The 24,310-nt window shown below is 35.0% G+C and overlaps 1 protein-coding gene across 3 annotated transcripts; it reads left to right on the top strand.

The window, feature by feature from the left end:
• Positions 1 to 14,541: 14,541 nt before the first annotated feature.
• Positions 14,542 to 21,772, top strand: LOC132639197 (F-box protein At5g07610-like). Of its 3 annotated transcripts, none has more exons than XR_009582092.1 (3): positions 14,542 to 15,262; positions 18,995 to 19,048; positions 21,495 to 21,772. XR_009582092.1 is itself a non-coding variant. In XM_060355670.1 (2 exons), the coding sequence occupies exon 2, from the start codon at positions 17,203 to 17,205 to the stop codon at positions 17,875 to 17,877; it is 675 nt and encodes a 224-aa protein (XP_060211653.1). In that variant the 5' UTR covers positions 14,842 to 15,262; positions 17,199 to 17,202; the 3' UTR covers positions 17,878 to 18,631. The 3 variants fall into 3 exon arrangements, 1 of the variants encoding a protein (XP_060211653.1); XR_009582091.1 differs by having other exon boundaries at positions 14,551 to 15,262; positions 18,915 to 19,048; XM_060355670.1 differs by lacking the exons at positions 18,995 to 19,048; positions 21,495 to 21,772 and adding an exon at positions 17,199 to 18,631 and having other exon boundaries at positions 14,842 to 15,262.
• The last annotated feature ends 2,538 nt before the right edge of the window (positions 21,773 to 24,310 follow it).

Here is a 24,310-nt window from a genome sequence, read left to right as displayed (position 1 = left end):
ATGTAGAAGTGATGAATTAATTTTACTTAGTATGTTAGTTGTTGTTGTTGTAGATTCTATGGTGCAAATGAAGGTTTAATGGTTCAAATTAGTATTGAAATTGTTGTGGCTTGTTGGAGAAGTTAATGTGATTTGAATGTAGTTTCTTGTATTTATGGAGAATAATGTTGCTAGCATGTAAATTGTTGATGTAGTTCATGAATTTGAAAGAAGGAAATGTGTTGTTATTGTTCTTGTTAAATTTGGAAGGTTTCGGGTGAAGTGGTATGTTGGTTGAATTGTTTGAAGTGTTCTTGAATCATGTTAGAATGATTTCGGATTAATACTTGAATGCATTTGAATTAATTGTTGAAGTTGGAGATATGATTGTTGATATTGTTGTTGACAAATTGGCCGAGTTAGATTCTCGGGGATGGTGTATTTATAGGGGAAATGCTGTCGAAATTTCGGCAGAATATAAATGAATTCATTTGAAGGACTAAGACAAGCATATGTCGATGAATCTAATGATTATGTCGATCTCTTGGATGTAGATTAGCGATAGCGAGTTTGGACAAATAAGTGTAGCTAATTGGACGTGAGACAGGTATGTAAAGCTTACCTTTTCTTTCTCTGGCATGTCCTAGAGCTAAGTAAGCTATGATACTTATCTTGGGGTAACTCTATTCTTGATTCCGAACTTGTTAATGACTCTTATTCACTCCTTGATGTGAGTTTACTTAGTATAGCCGGGCTTATTGTATGATTGAATGACAAGAAAAATCTAAAGAGTTTTGTAAGCAGTATTGTTCCCAACTTTCGTAGATGGTCTCGGATTGTCTTGGAGATGTTCGTACAGGTTCCTATAGTGAATAACGTTCATAACTTTCATGTGTTAACTTGGATTGTTTTGGAAATGCTCGTAGAGGCTTCTATAATGAATGATGTCCATAACGATAGTTGAAAGGTACTTGGTATGATTGTTACTTTAATTTTCCAAAAATATCTTCCGAAACGTTCGTAGAAGGTTCTGTCCTTCAAACGCTCACAACTTCCTCATACTAAGTCGGATTGTCCCGAAACTTGTTTCTGAGTCTTCAGGCACCGGTAAGTATACTTAACCATTGAGTCTTAAAAGTTGACTTATGTGCATTTAGCTCTCACTGCCCTGCTCGTGCATATGGTTGTTAACTTTCTTATATTAACTCGGATTTACTTGAAACGTGTTTGTGGTTTACTAATGTTTTCAAGAAAATTAGTTTTGTACTAAAGGAAACATGAAGTCGATTTCTAAAACCACTCCGAAGGGGGTGCGAGATGTTATTATTAGGACTTTCAAAACCACTCCGAAGGGGGTGTAAGATTTTCGAGCCTAAGCTATTGGATGATTTCATGACGTGACTAAGTGATACATGATAGTTTTGAGAAATAAAAAGGGAGAAGTCCCTATTTTTTTTAGAAAGGGAAGAAGTTCCCGTTTTGAAACTAATGTTGCTCCGAAGGGAGTCTTTCGATGGTTTTCAAAGATTTTCATGCCTGTGCATATTTACATACACGCCCGAAGGGGCTATCATTATTATTATGCCGGAAGAGGCATGCCCGAAGGGGCCATCATTATTATTTTTTCGCAAGTGGCATGCCCGAAGGGGCTAGGACTACTATTATTATGTCACGAGCGGCATGCCCGAAGGGGCCATTATCATTATTATGTCGGACGCGGCATGCCCGAAGGGGCCACTATTGTTATTAAGCCGGAAGCGGCTGCCCGAAGGGGCCACCATCATTATTATTATGTCGGAACCGGCATGCCCGAAGGGGCCAGGACTAGCATTATTATGCCGGCGGCATGCCCGAAGGGGCTATCATTGTTATTAAGCCGGAAGCGGCTGCCCTAAGGGGCCATCATTACTATGCCGGAAGCGGTCGTCCGAAGGGACTATTTTGTTAGCATGTCGGAAGTAGTAAGTGTGTTAGATTGCATCATCTACTTAAAGAATGGGTGCTCACCTGCATTATTTACTTAAGGAATGTTTTGAGACCTCGTGTTTACATTTATGCTTCTTCCAGCGAAGGCTGCAGGTATTGAGTTTGATTGTGATTTCTTCTCTCCTAAATTAAGCTATGATTATGATTTGTTACCGCTTTACATATTCAGTACATATTCCGTACTGACCCCCTTTCTTCGGGAGCTGCGTTTCATGCCGCGCAGGTACACCCAGATGAGTAAAAGACTTTGCTAAAGGTGTTCCATCGGGATTGGCGAGCTCCATCTCGGTTCGGAGTGTTGCCGGGTCAAGTATTTATGTCATGGTATTTTGTATATGTTAGAGACTTTGCAGACAGTGTCCTGTGGATAGGGCGTCGAGAAGTGCGAATCATTTATAGATGTTAAAAGAATATGTATTTTCAGATGACTCCAGTTGGCTTAAAGTAAGCAATTGATTGAAAGTTTTCATACTCTGTGTAAAGATAATGATCTCTACTTGGAAAAAAAAAAACTCCATGTTTTTCAAAGTTTTTGAAATGACAGGTGTTGGTAAAGCGAATGTTTAAGGGTTCGCTCGACTCTGAAGAGAGTCGGGTGCCCATCATGCCCTATCAAGATGAGGGTGTGACATTAAGACAGGAGAAGTCCATAAATCACTATGAATAATATCAAATGGCATACAAGTGTTCGAATTAGACGGAACAAAAGGCAACTTAATATGTTTACCAAGCACGCAAGAACGACAAATATTAGAGCAACTAGAATTATTACATTCAATGCTTTTATTGATCCTAAGAGAATTCAAAATTGACGCTCCCGGGTGACCCAAACGATCATGCCAAAGAGAAGAAGACAAAGCAGCAAAGGTTGATGGAGAATTGGCTATTTTTGTGATGGAGGTGGTGATGGGATATACATTGCCCCGGCTCTCACATCTCATTATTGGCATCCCCGTCTGAAAATCCTTCACAGAAAACCCATAGGGATCAAAATCAACAGTCACAGAGTTATCAGTAGTAAACTTTCTAACTGAGATTAAATTTTTAATGTGTTTTGGGGCGTGGAGGACATTTTTCAACGATAAAGGAGGGTTTGGGGGAGGTAAATGAGTATTACCACAACCACGAATTGGAATTGAATGACCATTACCAACAACAATACCATTATGATGATTGCTCAAATTAGAATAAGACGAGAGATTACCATTCGTGGATGTCATGTGAGATGTGGCACCAGTGTCCATGTACCACTTCTGATCCAGAGGATTCATAGTCATCGTATGCATTGCTGATTCGATGTCCGTTGGAGCATAAGACGGAGCATAAGGTGGGGCATATATCTGCTGATACGGGGCAGCAGCAAAGGCCTGCTGCGGAGGTTGGGGAGCAGGGCCCAGTAAGCCTGGCTGTTTGGCCGAGGGGCCTTGCGCAGGTCTGGTCCAAGTTGACGGATGCGGGCAAGGAGGCACATCCCATTGTGGCATCCAACCCCATGCATAATTCGGAAGCTGCCAAGGGTGAGGAGAAGGGTGACGCGGCCAGCTGCCTTGCTGTGGCTGCGAATTACCGCCGTTGTTACCGCGGCTGCCACCACGGCCGCCCTTACCGCCGCCGTTACCACGGCCAGCGCCGTTCCTACGGCCAGAATTGCGGCCTTTGTTGTTGTTATATTTGCCCCTGTTATTCACAGTATGACCAGAATTGTGAGTATTATCAAAAAAGGAAGTGGAACCCTCACCACCTGTGGCAGCCACCATCGCCGAAGGGGTAGTGTGGGCGGCCTGCATCGCCTTTTCTCGTTCCTCCAGAACAAGTGAGGAGCGCGCCTCAGTGAATGGAGGCAATGGTTTACTGTGGCGAATCTGCGTTCCCACACCCTTGAATGTTTCGGTGAGACCCAAAACAAGTTGAAGAACAAGTCGGGAATTTGAAACCGGAGCCCCCACATTCTTTAATTGATCGGATATACTCTTGAGCCTTTGACAATACGCGGACGCGTTTGGGAAGTCTTCCATCCTAGTAGTGAAAAACTCTTGTTCGAGCATTACGGCACGGGAGTTTTGATGGTCCTGGAAGATGTCACGCAAGCGATTCTAGGCTTCCATGGCCGTTGCTTCAGGTTCAAGAATTGTAGTAAGGAGGTCATTCGAAATCGTGAAATAAATCCACTGGAGCACAGTCGCATCAAGAGTCGACCAAAGCTCTTTTTCTTCATCGGAGGGAGGGGCTGCCTGCTTCCTTTTCTCTGGTGCGATGATATGGTGTATGACCTTATGGGATTTGGCGTGGATTTTAAAAAATTCCGCCCATGTACCGTTTTGTGCATTCTCCATTTCAAGAATCACAGGAATGTGATTGCGAATGTTGCAGACGGCGAACGCGGGGTGGAAGGATGTCTTTGAGTCAGACATGGTGGCGGAAAAGAGAAGGCAGTCGTGACGGAGCTAGGGCGCAGCGGAGAGGAGGAGAAAGAAAACCCTAGACTTCTGATACCATGAAAGAATTATTTTCCGTAGTTTCCTTTCATTCCTTGAATTTAGGGCTGCTTATAGGGCGGATCGGGTGGATAATTGCGCTTAACGGTTCGGCTTAACGGTTATCGATTTTTAAAAATACTAATCCGCTAGCCAACCTATAAGATATCGGTTGGTTGGGTATCGGGTCGACAATTAGCGGGCAGTTATCGGGCGGTGTATCGGTTAAATCTAAGAGAAAAGGAAAGATAAAATCACATGTAGTCAAGAAAAATTATCTATCTTTAAAGTGACTTAAAATGTAATAGTTTCATCTTATTTTACACTGTTTAGGTTGTGAAAGAAGATACTGATTTACCTTTAAAAAATGGATAGGAATATAAACTAAAGAGATTGACATCGTGGATTCGATATTTGTATCAAGAATGCAGCAAGTTAATCCATTTTTCCAAGAAAGTTAGCAAACCATAACATAGGCAAACAAGAAACACTGAATGAATTAATTGATAGAAAATAAACAGCTTTCACAATTAACAGAAACAGAGATACATATTTTAGGTTGGGGCTTTAGCTTTAGATTTACAAATTACAATTACAATACAAATTTTATATGTTAGGGCTAAAAATATAAATATGATAAATTCTTAACGGGTTAACGGTTTACCCAATAAGAAAATTGAGTAATCCGCCCCCGCTCCGATAAGCCGTTAATTATAAAATTTTAATCCATTCCCCAACCGCTAATCCGATAACCCAATACTAATAAGCCAATAAGCAACTTTTGCGGTTGGGTTATCGGTAACAGTTCGGTTTTGAACATCCCTACTTGAATTGGTTAATATACAAAATATCCTAACCTAAAATAAGAGATTACAAAATATTCTCTCTAATATTTACATAATCTATCAATAACCTAATCAACTTTTTGAGGTCAATTGAATTAATTTTTTATTATTATTTCCATAAAAATTTACATACAGATCTACAAAAAAGGATTTTCATATGAAATGACAAAAGATACCTCTTAAAAAGTAAATTAAAGTTCACATCAACGTAAATGTTGAAAAGGAGAAAAGATCACACAATATTTTAGAATAGAGGAAGTATATATTTGTTTGCGTATGTGCATTGTGCATGCCCACTTTAATTTACACAAATTAACGTTTAACCCCACAAAGAGTTTGGCTATTTTGCATTTCTCATTTCGCTCGAGAATGTTCAAACTTCAAAATGAAAATGACATAAGATGGTTTTATTAGGTAAAGAAAGTACCTTCTAAAAGCACGACATAAACTGGGAGTTATAAGAAATCAGTTCTTTTTTAATCTGTTTTTCAAATTTAAAAATAAAACTGAAGAACTAACGAAAGATCAGTTTATATACATTCCAAGAAAGCAAATAAATTTTTAAAAAGGCCTCTTAATGAAGTTAGTTGAAACTTAACCATTTATTTATCTTGGCGAAAATGGTATTAGTGTACTTAGCCATTGGGTGGTTCAAGACGAAATTAGTGTACGATGAAGTTCGAGGTCAACTAGTGATTTGTTTCTCTGTCAACTTGCATGTAGTAGAAAATTAGAAATGAATGATTTACTAAGCCAACTGATCAACTTAATCAATGCTATTACATAGGTAACATCAACTCCAATTTAATTTCAAACGCTAATCTGGTCAGATTAGTCGTCAATCTCCAGATTTATCCAGTTAATAATGTATCTTTCCAAGCCCTCATGTTCTTTTCAAGATTTTGTCATCTCAAAGCAAAAGCTTTTGCAAATTGCATCGTTGAGTTGGCATCCCAATCTTTCAAACGAATACATATTTAGTACATTTAAAAACGTACGTTGTGGGTATTACCTACTCTATTGTTTTTAAGCTGAAATTGAGGAGCATGTCGCAATATGCGTCCTTGTTATCGCCTAGTTGCAGAAATTTTGTTCCAGCTAATCTCTCGACATTTAAAAAAAATAAAAATAAAAATTGGATCATTTCTTGATTTTGGAAATTTCCATTTGATGAAGTGATTATCAAATTTGGGAGGCAAATGGTATTCAGATATATTTGCTGTCAATTGTTGCAAACTGTTGTCATTATTATTTGTTGGGAAATCTGGAAGTATAGATGTGTATGCAAATATAGTAATTAGTAAAAGTTTTTAGCCTTCTAAGAATGGAGCAACAAATCAGTTGGACAGTTCTGTAAAAATATGCTTACATAAGTTATAACCTTCTCCTAAAAATATCCCTGTCAGCTGGCAAAATCTTGATGCAGGGACCGTAAAAGTAACATTAATGGTAGTTTTATTATTGGTAATGGAAAAGCAGGAATCAGAGTTGAGATAATAAGGGTGATTCCATAATGACTTTTTCATCTTTACAAACTTTGACCTTTTTACAAGAAAATTTTCATTTTTTTACATAAAAAATATCTGAAAAAAATACATAAGAGATCTGAAAAGGTATTTTTTTGTTATTTAAATCGTAAGACGGCAAGAGATTTCATTTCCTCCCGTTATTAATTACTCAAACATTATTGATAAACAAAGTTTGATAGCCTCATGTATACCAGAGACATCCTTAACTTTTAGTTGATTACTACTAATAAAAAGAGTAATAAGCTCGTTTGACCAACTTTAGACTTATTCGAACATTCTAACTGTCTAACAATTACTTTTACTTGGACGCAGATAGACCAAGTAATAAATGGTGACTGGTTTCAGTAGCTTATTATGCCAAGAATTTGAAAGGTAAATTAAGTGTTTATTTAAGAGAAAAACTTATTTTATAGAATATTGCGTGATCATATTCTAGTCTTGTTCTTTTATTGTAGAGTTTTTAACACATTTGGTGAGAAATTATTAACATTCGCTAGCCAATATATAAAATAACTCGGCAGGATTGCACTTTGGGATGAAACTACAGAGGGATTTTTACTAGGTTAATAACCCTGGTGATGGGGTTGTTCAACTCAGAACAAGTCCAAACATAGCCGTAGACGCCGCCTCGGCTAAGCGGGCACAACAACAGGACCACCGCCTGAGTCTGAACAGTCCGTCTGGGTTATTCTCTGCCTGACCTCAGTATCATCCTTGGTGAATCCTTGCTAATTAAAGAATTTTCACCATAATATCTAATAGTCTAGTGTGATATAGTTCAACACAAGATGTTTAGCCTATCATTTAGGCTAAATATGAACAAGTGATTTAAAATAAAACAAAATAAGAGAAAGTAAATTACCTAATAAACTGGAGTTGTGCTCAGTAGAGATGTATGTTTACCAAACTTCAAACTTTTATTTAGAGAGTTTTTACAATAAAGAAAGGGGGTTTCCTGCCTTCCACTTATAACAACTGATCATTATATAATAGATCATAAAGACAAGACGACAAAATGGAAAATAAAAACGGCCAACAAATAAAAAGGAAAAGTTACAACTTTAATAAAGTAAAAGTATAATAATTAAATAAAATAAACTACTTTTCTTGATTAAAGATATGCTTTATAAAAGCAAATTTCTGTGACGGGATCCACCTTATCACTTATTGATTTTTCCTTGTCTTTAGCTGAGCTGGAAGATTCTTCATGCTGGCTCGTGAATTGGGCCAGAAATTGGAAAAAGTCCTCAGTATTATCTGGACTTTGAGATTATCCTGCTAAGATATGATCATTTGCATCATCATCTTCATTATCTGTAGCATGACCAGCTGATGTCATGGATGCATCTGAAGGAATTTCCATGTTAAGATTTTCATTAAATCTTTTTTGAATTCTTCCATATATGCAGTTATCATTTCTTCTAGGGGTATAACTCTTTTTTTCATTTGAATTCTTCGACCAATGTGCTGGAAGGGACTGGATATTTACCGATTTTGAATAATAATTTTCTTGAATATATCAAGATGTTTAAAATGCATTTCCGTAGTATTTGAAAATACTAAGATATCACCTATATAAACAATGATAAAATTGCTATAAGGCATAAAAATATCATTCATAATTTTTTGAAATTCTGAGGGGGCATTTTTTAGTCCAAATGACATAACATTCCATTCAAATTGCCCAATAGGGACATTAAAAGCAGTTTTATATTTATCTGCTTCGGCAATTTGAATTTGCCAATAGCCAGATTTTAAATCAAATTTAGAAAATATAATGACATTATGGAGATTATCCAATAAATCCTTTTTATTAGGAATTGGATATCGAATCCATTTTAAAACCTTGTTAAGGGGCATATAATTTATGACTAATCTTGGAACTCCATGTTCCTGTTCAACATGTTTATTAATATAAAAAGTTGTGCATGACCATGGAGATTCAGAAGATCTTATAAGACCTTTTTGTAAAAGAGAAGAAATCTCATTTTTACATAATTCTAAATATTCAGAATTCATCTGGTATGGTCTTGCTTTTGTAGGAATATTTTCTTCAGAAAAAGATTCTTCATGTGGAAGAGTAACAATATATTTTTTTCTGTCCCAAAATACATTGGATGGTCACTACAAATTTGTAATGAAAACTGATTTTTTATAAAATATATTTTTGCTTGTAATTTAGGATTTTGCAAAATCTCTTCAATATTAAGAGTATAAATCTCCTGTTTAAGAAAATTGACTTGTTTATGTTTATTCATCAACCTGTCTTTGATTTCATTCAGAATTCTTGATTGAAAGGGTTCAGTTATAAACTGAAATTCAATTGTTTTCCCTTCAAAGGTTCCTATAATACCTTTAGTGTCCCATTTTTAGATAGGAAATATTTTTTGAAAAAATGGGATTCCTAAATAATTTGATTAGAAATATCTTTTACCAAGACAAAGCTTTCTGGTATACAAACTTTGTTTTGACAAATATAAGCTTTTGATAATTTGAAAGCAATATCCATTTTCTGCCCATTAGCAGATCTTAAACTATGGATAGTTTTATGAAAATATTTTGAAGGGGTTAAACCTTCTTGGATACGATTCAAATCAGCTCCACTATCAACTAGGGCAGTAAATTTTTTTTTTGAAATTATAATCAATTAAAAGAGTAACTTTTATAAAAAAAACTTTTGGGAAGTAATAATTTCCAAGGTTTTGAGGAATTGTCCTTCCTTGCTTGTTTCTCCTTCCACGGAAGTATCTTTTATGGTGAGTTTCCATAATCTGTTTTCCTCTGCCATCAATTCTAGAAATTCTTTCATCTAGAATAACATTATGCCTTTTTAGGGTAGATATCTCCTTTTTGAGATTATCAATCTCTTTTTTTAAAATCTTGAGTAGTGGCTGGAGTACTTATAATATTTCTCCTTTCTTGAAGAAGTCTTTTAACTTTTGTCATGATGTAAGGACCTGTTGATTCCTGTATTCGAGCACCAGTCTGAATTTCTTATTTGTTAGGTGCTTCATTCACCTTATTAATAATTTGGGACCTAAGCTCTGGATCTTTAATAAGTTTTAACAAATCCACTAGGTTATTACCATCTAAAACATTAATATTGGTCTCTTGGAATTGAGAAAAGAGATTATAAAACTCATTTTCTTCTCTATTACCCTTGCTAGTACAGGGCTGTCCCATTTGACATGGTGCACATTCTTCATCTGAACTGGTAGAGGTATAATTCTCATTTTCAAGAACTCTAAGATCTTCATCTGATTAAGAGTCCTCTGATTTGTCAGACTCAATATCAGAATCTTATGGTTTTGAATTTAATAAAATTTTGTATAACGATTCTTTTAGGTCATCATCAATATCAAGGCCCTTAATCTTCTCCTTGACTTTACAATTCTTGTAAAAATGACCAACTCTACCACACCTATAACAGGCTTTTGGATTTTTGGATTTAACATAATCCTTTCTTTTCTTGAATTCTTTTTTCCGTCTTGTTTTCTTTTGCAAGCTTTATTCTTTCCATGCTTGGAAATCTTTCTTCTTTTTCTCGTGCCTATGAGGCTTTTTGACCCGTCGAATATTCATACCAAATTATCCACAGAATTCTCCTAATTGTTGTCTTTCATTTAGACCATGTCATTTAATCTGCTGATTTAGCTTAATTTCATTGCATAAGGCTAAACCTTCTTGCATACATGTTCCTATTAACTTAGCATAAGTATAGCTATCATAGTTGATGCTAGCTTCCCCTTTGCTAAGAGCTTTTCTAACTCTTTCTGCAAAATGGCGGGTAATCCATCTATAAATTTGGATTTTCAATGAGAGTCATTACACTCAGGTAATTCCATAACCCGACAAAGGAATACATCCTTATACCATCTTAATGAGGTGAGGGTTTTGCATCTTAAATTCTGAAGCATGGTGCTAATGGTTTCATTATTATCAGACCATTTTCCAGAAAAATGAGCACTAATGAATAGACAATAGTATTTACCAAAACTGGTTCTTGTTCAGTTCCTTCTTGTTTTATAGTATTCAAGATGGTAGCAAGCTGTTCTGGGGTTAAATAATTATCCCACCGGCCTTTTAATTGGCTAGTAAAACCAGCAATAATCATATCAGCAATTTTGCGCTCATTATTTTCATTATTTTTTCAAATCGTACTATACATCAGTATTCTGTGTACGGTACAATAAATCTGGCTTTCACTATAACCATCTATGTTCCATTCATAGACTTCTTTACCACTATAACTGTTCGTAATTATATGCTCATGTTCTTCAACTAGAACATCTTGGGGAGTAGGGCAAGGATAGTAGTACATCCTCTGTACAGGTTTATCAGCATAATATTCATCAATTTTATTGATATCTGCTGCTAATTTGACCTTGTAATCCATATTAGGAAAATTATTATCATCCTCTGCTATTAAAGGACGAAGTTGTAAACCTTTGAATTTTTCTTCAATCATTTGTTCTAATTCAGAAAAAGGTTTTAATTTAAAATATTTAATTTCAGGTGAAGGCTATATACTTGGAGTAGTAACAACTTCTTGCCTTTTCCCCTTATTAAGGGTAGAATCATGTAATTTTCTTATTTCAGAAAATAATTTGTCAATTCTATCATGTAATGAAAGAATTGATTCACCCAAAATATTCATGTAAATATTAGCATAATTATGTTGCTTTAGCATATTATTAATATGCCTAGCAGTGACTTGTAAAGTATCATTTTCAAATAATTTTGAAAAAACTGCAAAATGAAGAATCTTATCCCATTTAAGCTCGTTTGACCAACTTTAGACTTATTCGAACATTCTAACTGTCTAACAATTCCTTGGACGCAGATAGAGCAAGTAATAAATGGTGAGTGGTTTCAGTAGCTTATTATGCCAAGATTTTGAAAGGTAAATTAAGTGTTTATTTAAGAGAAAAACTTATTTATAGAATATTGTGTGATCATATTCTAGTCTTGTTCTTTTATTGTAGAGTTTTTAACACATTTGGTTTGAAATTATTTACATTCGCTAGCCAATATATAAAAATACACACTAATTATGTATGTGTGTGTATATTTATTATTATTATTATTATTATTATTATTATTATTATTATTATTGATATAGAAAATATATATATTTATCGGCTATCATTTTGATACTTCCCCATTCGAAAATAAATGAATTTCTAACATCATTTTTATGGTCCAAAATAAAGGAATTTTACAAAGTCCAAAGATGTACTATTGATCCAAAATTACCCTTGTATCTAATGGTTTTTTCAACTCCCAATTTCACTATCCCTAATTTTAAAGAAAGTTTGGGAATGTAAAAGATAATATTGGTAATTTTTTTTAATGTCATTAATTAACTTTCTTAAGGGTGTTATACTAAAAATATTCATTTATTTTTTATTGAGGGAGTACAACAAAAAATTGCGTGGATTTGCCTTCATATGGAATGGTCTTTAATTTTTACCCCTCAAATTGGTGGTATTTAATTTTTCCCCCCTATTTCTCATTTAATGAAAATTTGTGGGCCAAAGTACCCTTATTCGCTGGTCTATGAAACCAGAGATTTGGGTTTGAACCCAGCAGAGGAAAAAAAAAACAATTTCGCAAAGCAAGGTGTCATAGCAAACTATGTTTATTCGGGCAAAAGTTCTGCCTTAAGATATAGTTCCTTTTCCGGCATAGTTTTGTAGTATAACTTAATTTCCTCAAAACTATGCCAGACAAGACATAGTTTGTATGCAACTACATGGAAACTATACCTTGTGCCCAGTGGCAGAGCCAGAATAAGGGGGTTCAAAAACATAATTAAGTAGACAAATGAAGAAGTCAAGGGGTTTCAACATCTACTATATATATACACATAAAAAAAAAAAATTAACTTTATATATACAGTGCAATTTTTCGCAAAGGGGGTTCGAATTGGCCCTTACTGGCTCCGCCCCTGCTTGTGGCATAGTTCTGTAGGATAACTTGATTTCTAAAGAATTATGCCGAACAAGACATACTTTACATAAAAACTATGCCTTGAGGCATAACTTTTGCCCGAATAAACATAATTTGCTATGAAATCTTGCCTTGTAATTTTCTTATAATCTGCTGGAATTCAAACCCAGAATCTCAGAGATATTTTTGGCCACTTGAAGTGCCAAAGGACAAAAATTAAAGATGAGCGATTTGAGGGCCAAAAATTAAAGACCATTCCCGAAATAGGTCATTTGTGCGAATAACCCGAAGTACAATATAAAAAGGGATAACTATATGATATAACAAACATATAGTGAGTATTGACATTTAGTAGCTATAGTTTAACTTAATTACTTCTCATAGCAAACATCTGTGTATTAATACCATTTAGTAACTATATATATATATATATATATATATATATATATATATATATATATATATATATATATATATATATATATACACACAAAATAGAATACTCATCCCACTATTCACTTCCAACCCATCCCTCCCATTTCTCTCCTCCCTCTTCTCCCAATTACTCCGCCGCTGGCCACCACCGTCGCCGGAGCTTCGGCGAAAATGCCGTGCCCTTTTTTCCACTGCTCCGGCGAAAATGTCGTGCATCTTCTCCGGCGAATATGCCGTCCCTCTTCTCCCCGCTGCTCCGGTCAGATCTGGATTCGCCGGAATACCAACGGATCTGAGCATTGTTGGAAGCAAAAAAGAAAAAAAACTAAGATCTATGCCGGAAAAGAAGAAAAAAACTCAGATCTACGTCGGAAAAAAAATGTCCAGATTTTCGCTGTATTCGCCGAATTTTTTTCCGGTCAGATCTGGAAAAAGTCCAGATTTTCGCTTTATTTTGTTGTATATTTACCGTGTATACAATGTTTTTCGCTTGTATTTGTTGTATACATACCGGAAAATATGACATCTTTGTTAATTTTTTGGTGTATGAATGTTTTATATTGTATTTTTCGCCTGTATCTGTTGTATATATACCAGAAAATATGATGTATTTGTGTAATTATTGGTGTATATGTATTCAGTTTTTACTCGTTGTATTCATGAATACAACAAGCCAATTTATGAATACAGATAGTTATTTCATGAATACAGTGGAAAAAAAATTGTTGTATTCATGAATACAGCTAAAAAAAATAAATGAATACACATGTGGGAGCTAGGCTGATTTGCTACAGAACGTAAATATTGAAACATTAGCTATGCAGTTTGATTAAACCCCAAATGTTTGCTATTTATGTAAAATGCCCGTATAAAAATCCCTTTAGGGGTCGTTTGGTAGAAGGTATAAGCTGAGATATCCCAACACTAATTTTTATACCATGTTTGGTACAAGGTATAAATTAGTGTTGGGATAAATTGATACCTTGTACCAAACATGGTACAAAAATTAGTGTTGGGATATCCCAGCTTATACCTTCTTATCCCACTTATACTGAAATTATTTTTTACCATCTTTTAGATGGTATAAAATAATCTCAATAGATGAAATAAATTAATCCCGAAATTATAATCCCGGAATAATTTCGACTATCTACCGAACGACTTTAAAGCCTACTGGCAGGTCCAATCTAGTGTGATGGGCCGAGCTTATAAAGCAGCTGAACCCACGTTATGAAATGCATTTTTTTTTTGTGCGGACTGTCCTTCAAATTCATTGGTCCTTAATTTTTATCAATCAAATTGTTGATTTTTAATTTTTATCCTTTGGCTAAATTTTTTAGGTTTCGGGTTTGAATTTTCACTCAATCAAAAATTTTAAAAAATATCACCAGGTAGAATTTGAATTCGCAAGACAGAGATTTACCTGTGAAACTCTGCTTTACTTCTAACTCTGCCCGAGGGTAGAATTTTGCAGGCAAAGCTGTGCCTTAAGACAGAATTTTAAGGTAAAATTCTGATTGAAGGTAAAATTGTCCATAAGGCAGAATTTTGAAGGAAAAACTCTGGCTTAAGGTAAAGTTTGCCTGCAAAACTCTACCTTAAGGCAAACTATGCCCGATTAGGTATAATTTACTTGCAAACTCAATCTTGAATAGAGTTTTACAGGAGAGTTTGTAGGCAATCTCTGCCTAGCGAATGAATTATTTTTATTTTTCGCCTGAGTGAAAGTTTGAACTCGGAATTTAGGTTTTAGCCGAAGCCCAAAAGTCAAATACTTTTAATGGCAAAAAATTAGAGATCAACCCAAAAAAGGGCATTACTGCGAATTCCTTATGAAATGGCTAGTGGATTCGGTGGCAATACTCCTTATAAGTGTACTAAGAGCCTGTTTGGGTTGACCTATAGTGTTACAATTCCAGCATTTTCCTAATTTTGCCCACTAATCAAACGACTTTACATTTCGAGTTCCCATTTTACCCCTTAGACGCATTTCTTTTCTGAGTCTAAAACCCTCTGTTTCGCTCCACTAAGAAGTCCTAATTAGTGTAATCTTCAGTACAAGGTAAGTTTCTATCCTACTCTAAAATTTGATTTTCAAGGTTAGCCCTTTCTCGGGTAGATTTTGATTCGGGCCAAATGTGCTCTTTTTGTTACTGTTGTGTTACCCATGTAAATTTAATATATGTACCGTCAAACCTCTCTAGAATTGCAGTGTTTATCAGGAAGTTTCATGACTGTATGTATATAAGCATAACAATACCAATTTCAAAGAAAGATATGTATATATACTGACATTTGATGTTTGGATCTCATTTAGCTATTATAACAAAAGACCGGATTTTTTTCCTGTATATTTATATGTTATAAACGGAAACAAAATATTTGTTAAGTTTAAAATCTCAATTGATTTTCATATTTCATTAATTGGAAATTGACCTAATAAATCTATAGCTAGTTGTACCATACCGATAAAGAATTAAAATCTAAGGAACATATGCATTTAAAATTGATTAAAAATTTAGATATTTTATGTTTGACGTAAGAATTTTACAATTGTAGGTTGTTTCGTAAATTCCAGTCTCTTAGTGGTAATATAACACTTGAATTGACGAAGATTTTTGTCCAAACTTTCAGCAAAAGGGAATTCAATAGTTTTCCCTTGAAGGCTGTCTAAGAGCTTAACAGTTATGTCACTCAAGTAACAGTAGGTTGAGGCTCTTTATTAGAGAAATAAGTATCAAATTTATTCAAAATCGGTAGATAGGAAATAGGTGATTTTGAAATTTTGCAAGACTAAATCAGATAACTATGAGAGATTAAATATAGTTTTTTTCTTTAAGATATTCTTATTTGAAATTTACTATGTGCATGACATCAATGATGATTAGCATAAATATTTTAATATTATATTTTATTATATTTTTATACATAATATATTTCTTACAAAATATTATTACACGATATTTGAGTATGACTGTTATAAAGAGGTAATTTTACAAAGAGTGTATCGCTATAATGAATGTCACTGCTGTTATAGGTAGAATGCTGTTATAGAGAAGCAAAATATAACATGAAAAATCTGTGCTGTTATAACGAATGGCAATTATGGAAAGGTTTGACTGCACGTTGAAATTTTTCTAATGAAGTAAAATAGTAATGGAAGAAGTTGATTTAGGGACTCCTCACCAACTTATTGTTTCTCAATCTCAATTAGGGACGGCAATTGGGGTAGGGTAGGGCAGAACCTTAATGGAGCAGGGCAGGGTAGGGCAAAACTCATTTTATGAAAAAATTTTAGTGGGGCAGGGCAGGTAGTAGGGAAAAACTTCTTAGATTTGTAAGCTGAGGAATTTGACAAAAATGGTGTGTTAGTATCCGTCTGACCTCTAACCAAGCAGTTGCGAAGTACCATAGGCATAGTATTAAAGAATTGCAGCATTCTTAAAGATCAGCGGATATTAGTTAAATGAAGTCAATTTGTTGGTTGATTTTTCAATCATCTTCGTGATCTTCGACTTAAGAATTAAAATCATGGATGTTCTTCAAATTTTTTACCGCCAGATATGTTCTCTTGGTGTGAGCCTCCACCAAAATCTTTAACCGAGTCCCACAACAATATTACTATCATGTGAAGAATTAGGTGTACTTGGTTGCATAGGCAGTACAAAAATTCAATATTGCTATATTGCTTCAGGTTAAAAATATGTATACCCTGAACCTAGTATGCTTTACCTACCTTGACATCTCCTGATTATTTTACAGACCATAGGTTTTTTTTAGTAGTAACATCGTTTTGCACTTACCTTGTTCTGGCTTGTCATGCTAATTGGTATTTTAAGTGGTGACCATTTGAGCTGCTTTAGCCTACAAATAATGTTTTTAATTCAGGTCTTTTTCAGTCTACAACAGCTTATCATACTTAATTGCTAATTATTTGTCATTATGAGGTCTATTCGAGCTTGAAACTGGTTCCTTGTTCTATTCTATGTGAATCCTAGACTGATGATGGAAGAGAGCCACATGCATAAAAGAATTGCTGTTACTGCAGCAGTGGATGTAATTGCTGGAAATGCTGACCTTTTATCTGAAATTCTACTTTGTTTGCCTGCAAGATCTCTCATCAGGTTCACTGTAGTATGCAAGCCTTGGTGCTCAATCATTACCAATATGCAATTTAGGCTTAGTCACTGTCGTACTCTTGCATCTTCCAATGCTCTCCCCCCTTCGGGGATCTACTTCTACGATTGTCTAACCAATCTCCAAAAGATTGAATCTCTTCCACTCATTGATAATGTAACTGGCCTCCCTCCTATTCAATTCCTTGACAAAATGGCTCCAAAAATAGGAGATACAGTCAAGATTACTCAAGTCAAGGTTACACAATCTTGCAAGGGCCTGTTAATGTGCATATTCACCGCGAGAACTGGTGTAGGTAACCGTAATATCAAACTAGGTGTTGTTTACAATCCTGCTATTAAGGAGTATCGTCCATTGCCGAACCCCTATGACAAGTATTATGAATATGTCTCTTATAATCTGATATATGATCCTTCAGAACCACCCTATTACAAAGCTTTGTGTGTTACTCGTTTGAGTTGGGATTCTGAAATCGATGTGAGTGTGTATGTGCCAGGGAGTGAGTCATGGAGATATTGTTGTCGTTCCTCTGCACCCTAATTCATGCGTTTCGACAGTGGAATATTTTGGAATGGTGCAATTCACTGGGTTGGTGATTACTTCTCCATTTCCTTTGATGCTAGTTCAGAGGAAGTCGCACATATAAAAATGCCACCAAGCCTTCAGGTAGGTTTTTCCTACAACAAGATGAGGTATTTTGGGGAATGGGGTGGCCATTTGCATCTTATTCAGGTTCGGAGCCTATATGCCAAGAAATTCGATGTGCTCGAATTAGACAAAGATACCCGCAAGTGGTCAGTAAAGTATCGTGTTCATCTTGCTCGGTTAATTTCTGCATTTCCTGAGATGGTTCAGCAGACATCTGGCATACAATATGCATTTTCCATCTTGTCTGTGATTCGAGGAGAGAATGAAGAAGATTCAGTCCTGCTGCTAACTATTCCCGGGAAGGTGGTCGCCTACAACTTAGTGCTTAAAACTGCTAGCGTAGTCCGCGAGTTGTCTGGTGAAGTAGGTGATACCCTACGCTTTAATATTGTTAGTATCAGTATTCTGAAAGTTTGGCTCCGGTTGAAGAGTGGACTATTTGTCCAAAATAGGTCTCTTATGAGCAGCTTTAAAGGACTTCTTATCGCTCTTCTGAATTTCTACTGGAAAAGGTTTACATCAAGTGGAGACTTCTTTGAAAATTAAATATCAAATCCTAGCTTTTGTACTTTTTTGGGTATTCAGTACAAATTTTGATAGAACCTTTACTGAAACATGATTTCAATGGTTCATCTTTACATACTGATGTTGTGTTCAACTATTTGGTTATTTAGTTTTATTTACTTTCACGTTCACATTCAGTAATTTCAGTTCTTTGATATTTCCCGGCCAATGGAAATGATTCTATTAGATTATCATCTTCCTACTTCACTTGTTGTCACAATTTATTTGTGAATGGCTATCTGGTGCGCTGGTTGGTTGTTTGGTAGTGATGAATCCACAAGTTGGACTTAACAGGAAAGTGGCACATAGTCTAGTTGTCATACATTATGTATGTTTTCGTCACGGTTTGTCCCACCACTTGGCAGGATAGGCTTATTACGTTTACTGAGTACAATATTGAACACATGGCTTTGACCGCTTCTTGTTAATTTCATTACTGGGACAGGAGGTCCAGGTGACGTACATGTGAGCTAAAGTTCATTTCGGTGGAGGTACCATGGTAAGCTTCTTACACTCTCTTTTTAAGCTTCTTACACTCTCTTTTTCTTTATTTCTTATAGTCTATTTTCAAGCGCCTTATAGGTGTACCGTAATAGATATTTTTTAGACATCACATTTGGTGGTCATTGATAACAGTTCTTATTTATCCACGGATTGGTCAAATACTTAAATTAAGTTGTGTTGCCATTTCATTTGTTTTTCTTTCCGAAATTTCTTCGATATCGTGCGATCTTCGATGTTCTCAAACTCGAATACTAACGAAAGCAAATAGTGCAGCACATCCTCTGATAGTGTATTGCTAAAGGTGCTTCTGATTATAGTGTCATGATTGAGTCCTAGGTTCAGAATAAACTTGAAACTGATAAAAAATGTTAGTTTTTGATATAAGGAGGCTTAAGTCATCTGGCACCACTTAAAGTTGTCCACAGATTTCCCTTAGACACTTTAACCCAGACTTGTACCTATTGAACACCTTTACCACTCCGGATTAGCACCACTTACACTTTTCTGACAACCAGCTAACATTATAGTGTGTGCGCAATACACTCGCGATGACACGGCATAATTGACTAATTAAAAGATGACATGTGGGATTTGGGTTCTGAATAATAATTAAAAAATTAGTTATGTGGAAAAAGAAAAGAGAAACTACTTTTCACCAAAAAAATAATAATAATAAATTCACCTTACCCCCACCTTCCCCCTTTCTTTTGCTTTCCCCTGAACTCCCAATGGCGTTGTCCCTTCGATTTCCCCTGAACTCCCGCCTTCTTCTTTCTCTGTTTTGTTTTCCTATTACATTTGATTCTTTCTTTTACTTTTCTGTAAGTATATTTTTAAATTTTTAAATTATGGATCTTTCTCAATAAATACACCAGCAACCCATTGTTGTCCAACCTCGCCGCAGCTGACCCTCTAAACCCCTCATTTTTTGTCCTTTTTTAAAAAAAATAAAATTGTAAATCTGATTATTTTTTGTTAGTTAATTTTTTTAACTTGAGAGGGAAGCAGAAAGAATAAAAGTGGTGGTGGTCTTCATTTTTCTGGCGAACAAGGTAACAATGGTGGCAATTGTCAAATTCAAAGAAAAAGGAGGAGGAGATGGTGGTAATGGTGATTTTCAGATCTAAAAAAGATGAAAAGATGGATATTACAGTGGTGGTAGCATCAATGACGATGGTGGAGGTGGCTGAGGTTGGTGGTGTATGGTGGAGGAAATAATGGCAAAAAATAATGAAGAAGAGATTTAAAAGAAAATCAGCTAAAATTAATGACCTGTCACGCACCTATTGTAAGTGTATTACACGCATTTTGCCATGTCAGCAAAAAGTGTCTAAATGATTCAAATACGGAATAGTAGAGGTGTTCAATAGGTACAAGTCTTGGTTGAGGTGTCTAAGTGGAATTTGTGGACAACTTTAAGGGGCGCCAGATGACTTAAGCCATATAGGAAGAAAAAAGGCAGCATTATATTGGCATGATGATTACTTAATCACATTGTTCTTCAAGAGACATGGTGAATTAACTTCTTCATTCATAAGTTAGGAGGATGGTTAAGTCAAATTCATGAGTTTGGAGCATTTTTGACATGACATGGTAAGTGACTGCAAATTTAGTCCTCGCCTTACACAAACCCTACGTATCCTGGAAACCCATTGTAGTTGTTGTAATTCTTCATGTTACCTCTCTAGTTCAAGTCCTATATTTAAAAATATATGTGCTCGGCCCACTGACTAAAGCACTCTAAATGTTTCTCCTTTTCTTTACTAGTAACTAGCAAAGCCTCACTATAGCAGGAAAAGACGTACTCTTTTACTTATTATGCATGCCTACACATTTTTCTCTGGTTAGCTTATGTTATCCCTTTTCAGATTTTCAGTAATGTGCTTCACCACTGCAATCGAGTTTGTTTATCCTTTTTCAGTGACTAGGAGATGGAAATGATTAGGAACGATAAACAATTTAGCTGTTGAAATAGGTTCAAACGGCAATGTTTAACTTACTGTTTCTGTTCTTAGGGGTAAGGATAAAGCAAAACCTTACTCCCTTTTCACCTTTCATGTTCTGGCCTTTTATCCTAATACCTTGTGAAATGTGCATGTAGTATGTATGACTATTATGATATTAAACCTTTCATGACAGATTAAATTGTGGGTATCAGATTTGAGATGACATCAACCAACCTACATTACAAATTTCATTGACTAAGATGATAATACAAAATTAGCTTGTTTTTTAATTTTTAAGATTTCTAAAAAGTGTTTTGACGGTAAGGCATATATTGTTTTTGCTTAATGACCCAGGAATGTAAGCTGCCTGTTATTTTGCTAGACAATTATGAGCACCCAAAGTTGATGTGTGTTAATAGTAATTGATGTCTTTTTCACACACGTGAAGGAATCTTTCATCGTTAAAATGAAGTAGCTCTTTTTTATTTTTCACAGGTCTTCAACTTTTCTTGAAACGAAGAGTCTGAAGGGACTGTGAATTCCCCCCTACCCGCTGCAGCGATACATATTGTGCAGAATTTTGTAACTCATTAGTGATCGGAACAGAGTATTGAGATAGAGTTAGCATGTACTAAAGAATTTCATGTATTCTTGAATAATTATCAGGTTAGCTAAGATTTCTGGAAAACATGTTTATTGTTCGTAGGTAACGAAGGTTTTCTGGTACTGGTTTTACGTGGGACGAAAAATAAATGATCAAGCAGGTCTTCTGGTAATGGTTTTAATTCTTCGCTATGCCTTTCGCCTAACTCCTACAGTGAAGAACTCCTACATTCTAATTTTCTCCATTATCGTTTGCTTGAATTATCTACTGATAATGTCTTGATGCCACGATACAAAGGCATGTTGTAGAGGTGGTGATCAGTCATTAAGAAGTAAGGAGGATAGTTATGCTGATTTTGAAAGTTTTAGGTCGCCTCAACATTTTAGATTACAGTTAAAGTAATGTGTCCTTTTCCTGGTTATTTCGGACAATTTTTATCTTAACCAAATGAGTTCAGTTATTGAGTACATGAGACAACTGTGGAGATGAACGCAGAAAATCATATTTACCCATTTTAAACATTTTCTAAAAAACAAATAATGGTGGCAATATGTGAACTATAACTCCCATTAATCATGTATTTTTTTCTGAACACGGAGCCTACTTATGATGCTTTATCAATTGCAAAGCACACTGCTAGAGTAGTTTGGCACTAAATTGGAGTTTTAATATCTTATATTTGCTGATTGCCTAAATTTTTACTTTAAAAGTTCTAATTTCAATTGAGGATAGATGTTCTAATTAAACATATGCACTACTGCATCACTTGGTGGCAGGATGTTTAGTTTGTGCATCTTGCAGGATGGAAATCATAGTTGTGTAGGTCGGGGCAAATCAATAGATATAGGTACTTTATATTAGTCGAATCACCGACGAAACAAATTACTCACTAATATATGTTTTCCAAGCTCCCCTTAATTTCAATCTTTTTAGTTGATTGGTATTTGCTTGCCTTTTGAAGGGGGAAAAAAAAAGAAAAAAAGAAGAGCTAAGTCTGAAGTTTCGGTGGTCTTATGAGTGGCTGATAAACTGCAATTGCATCTGTTGCCTGCTATGTTAGAAGATTAATTGCTGCCCATAGGAAATGACGAATTCAAGTGTGCTTATGATAAATAGTTTTGGGTTCTATGCCTATTTAATATAATTGTCTTTTGCACTTTTGTAGATGAAGAATCCTATTATATATGCATAAGGATGTCCATGAAAATGCTTTTGGGATGGTTATCCACGTAGCACATTTACAGGAAAATGTCATGTTCGGCCTGTGTTGGTACGGAGGTTTTGCCTAACTGTAGTTAACTGTTTTAGCTCTACCTCAAAAGTTCTAGGGTTAAACACGAAAAATTGAAAAATCGAATCAAACCGATAATCAAACCAAATAAAATAAAAAAAAAATCAACATTTATTTGGTTTGATTTTGGTTTCAAGTCTAAAAAAACCGAAAAAACCCGAACCAAACCGACTTTATATATACATATTTTAAAAATTATATTTATATATATATGTGTGTATTTTAATTTTTTTTATGAAAAAATTACAATTTATATTTGGTTTTTATACTCTTGGACCATGCTTTTGAAAAAATTACTTTGGCATTTTCATGTTTATAGCAAGCTCTGGCAAGGAGTATTATATCTATAGACTAATGAGTCACTAGTATTGTTAGCTACTTTGACATGTTTCCATAATAAAGATGTGACAAGTTTTTATTTTTAGAAAGGTAATAACTAGTAAGATGTGGCAAGCTTTTGTGGCAATATCCAATTTTCTATTTCAGATGAGTTTGGTTTCAGATAGTGACTACAATGTATTTTAAAAAACCGACAAAAATCGAAAAACCGATAAAAACCGACAAAAACCGAATAGTAAAAACAATATAGTTTGGTTTGGTTTGACAATTTGAATAACCGACTTAATTGGTTTGGTTATTTTTTAAATAAAAATCGATCCAAACCGAACCGTGAGCACCCCTACTCAAAACAACTGTGAAAATGATTGTATAAATACCCAACGAGCACGGGCCATCGCCCATCTAGTAGGTTTATTTATGAACTCATAATTTTTTCATGGACTTACAAGTTATTATACAGTACCATACAGTCAAACCAAACAATACAAATGTTATTAAACCACAACAAACGATGTACCATACAGTCAAACCAAACAATACAAATGTTATTAAACCACAACAAACGATGTACCATACAGTCAAACCAAACAATACAAATGTTATTAAATCACAACAAACGATACAGTCTATCCAAACATTGTGTTCATTAATACAGTATAATACAATACAATACAACACCATACTGTACCATACCATATTGTACATTAATGAACCACGGGAAACAACCATCCAAACATAGGGTAAGTATCTATAAATATTTAATTGTGAACCCAATTATTGTATACTTGTATTAACTTGAAGTAGCTGAAGAAACTCATAAACTTCAAATCCTGGACCACACTAGAACACATTAGGAATTTTTATAGCTGCAAGAAGATCAATTATTTCAAAATTCATGGAGTCCATTTCCAGAGACAATTCACCTGATGTGCACTTAAATATAACGCAGTAAATTAATTAAATAAACAACATGAGCAAGCATGTGGTACAATCACACATAATGTAATGGTAATGGGACTTTTACAGATCATTTGCTTCTTCCGCTCATTCTTCTCCTCGTTTACTCAATTTAGGAAT

This window comes from Lycium barbarum, chromosome 1 (assembly GCF_019175385.1).
Source record: "Lycium barbarum isolate Lr01 chromosome 1, ASM1917538v2, whole genome shotgun sequence".
Lineage (NCBI taxonomy): Eukaryota > Viridiplantae > Streptophyta > Magnoliopsida > Solanales > Solanaceae > Lycium > Lycium barbarum.
Note: the sequence above shows the minus strand (reverse complement) of the source record. Positions and strands in the feature narration are given on the sequence as shown.

Excerpts from the sequence above, each read along its gene's own strand:
- LOC132639197 (XM_060355670.1), top strand. The coding sequence starts at position 17,203 with ATGATGGAAGAGAGCCACATGCATAAAAGAATTGCTGTTACTGCAGCA.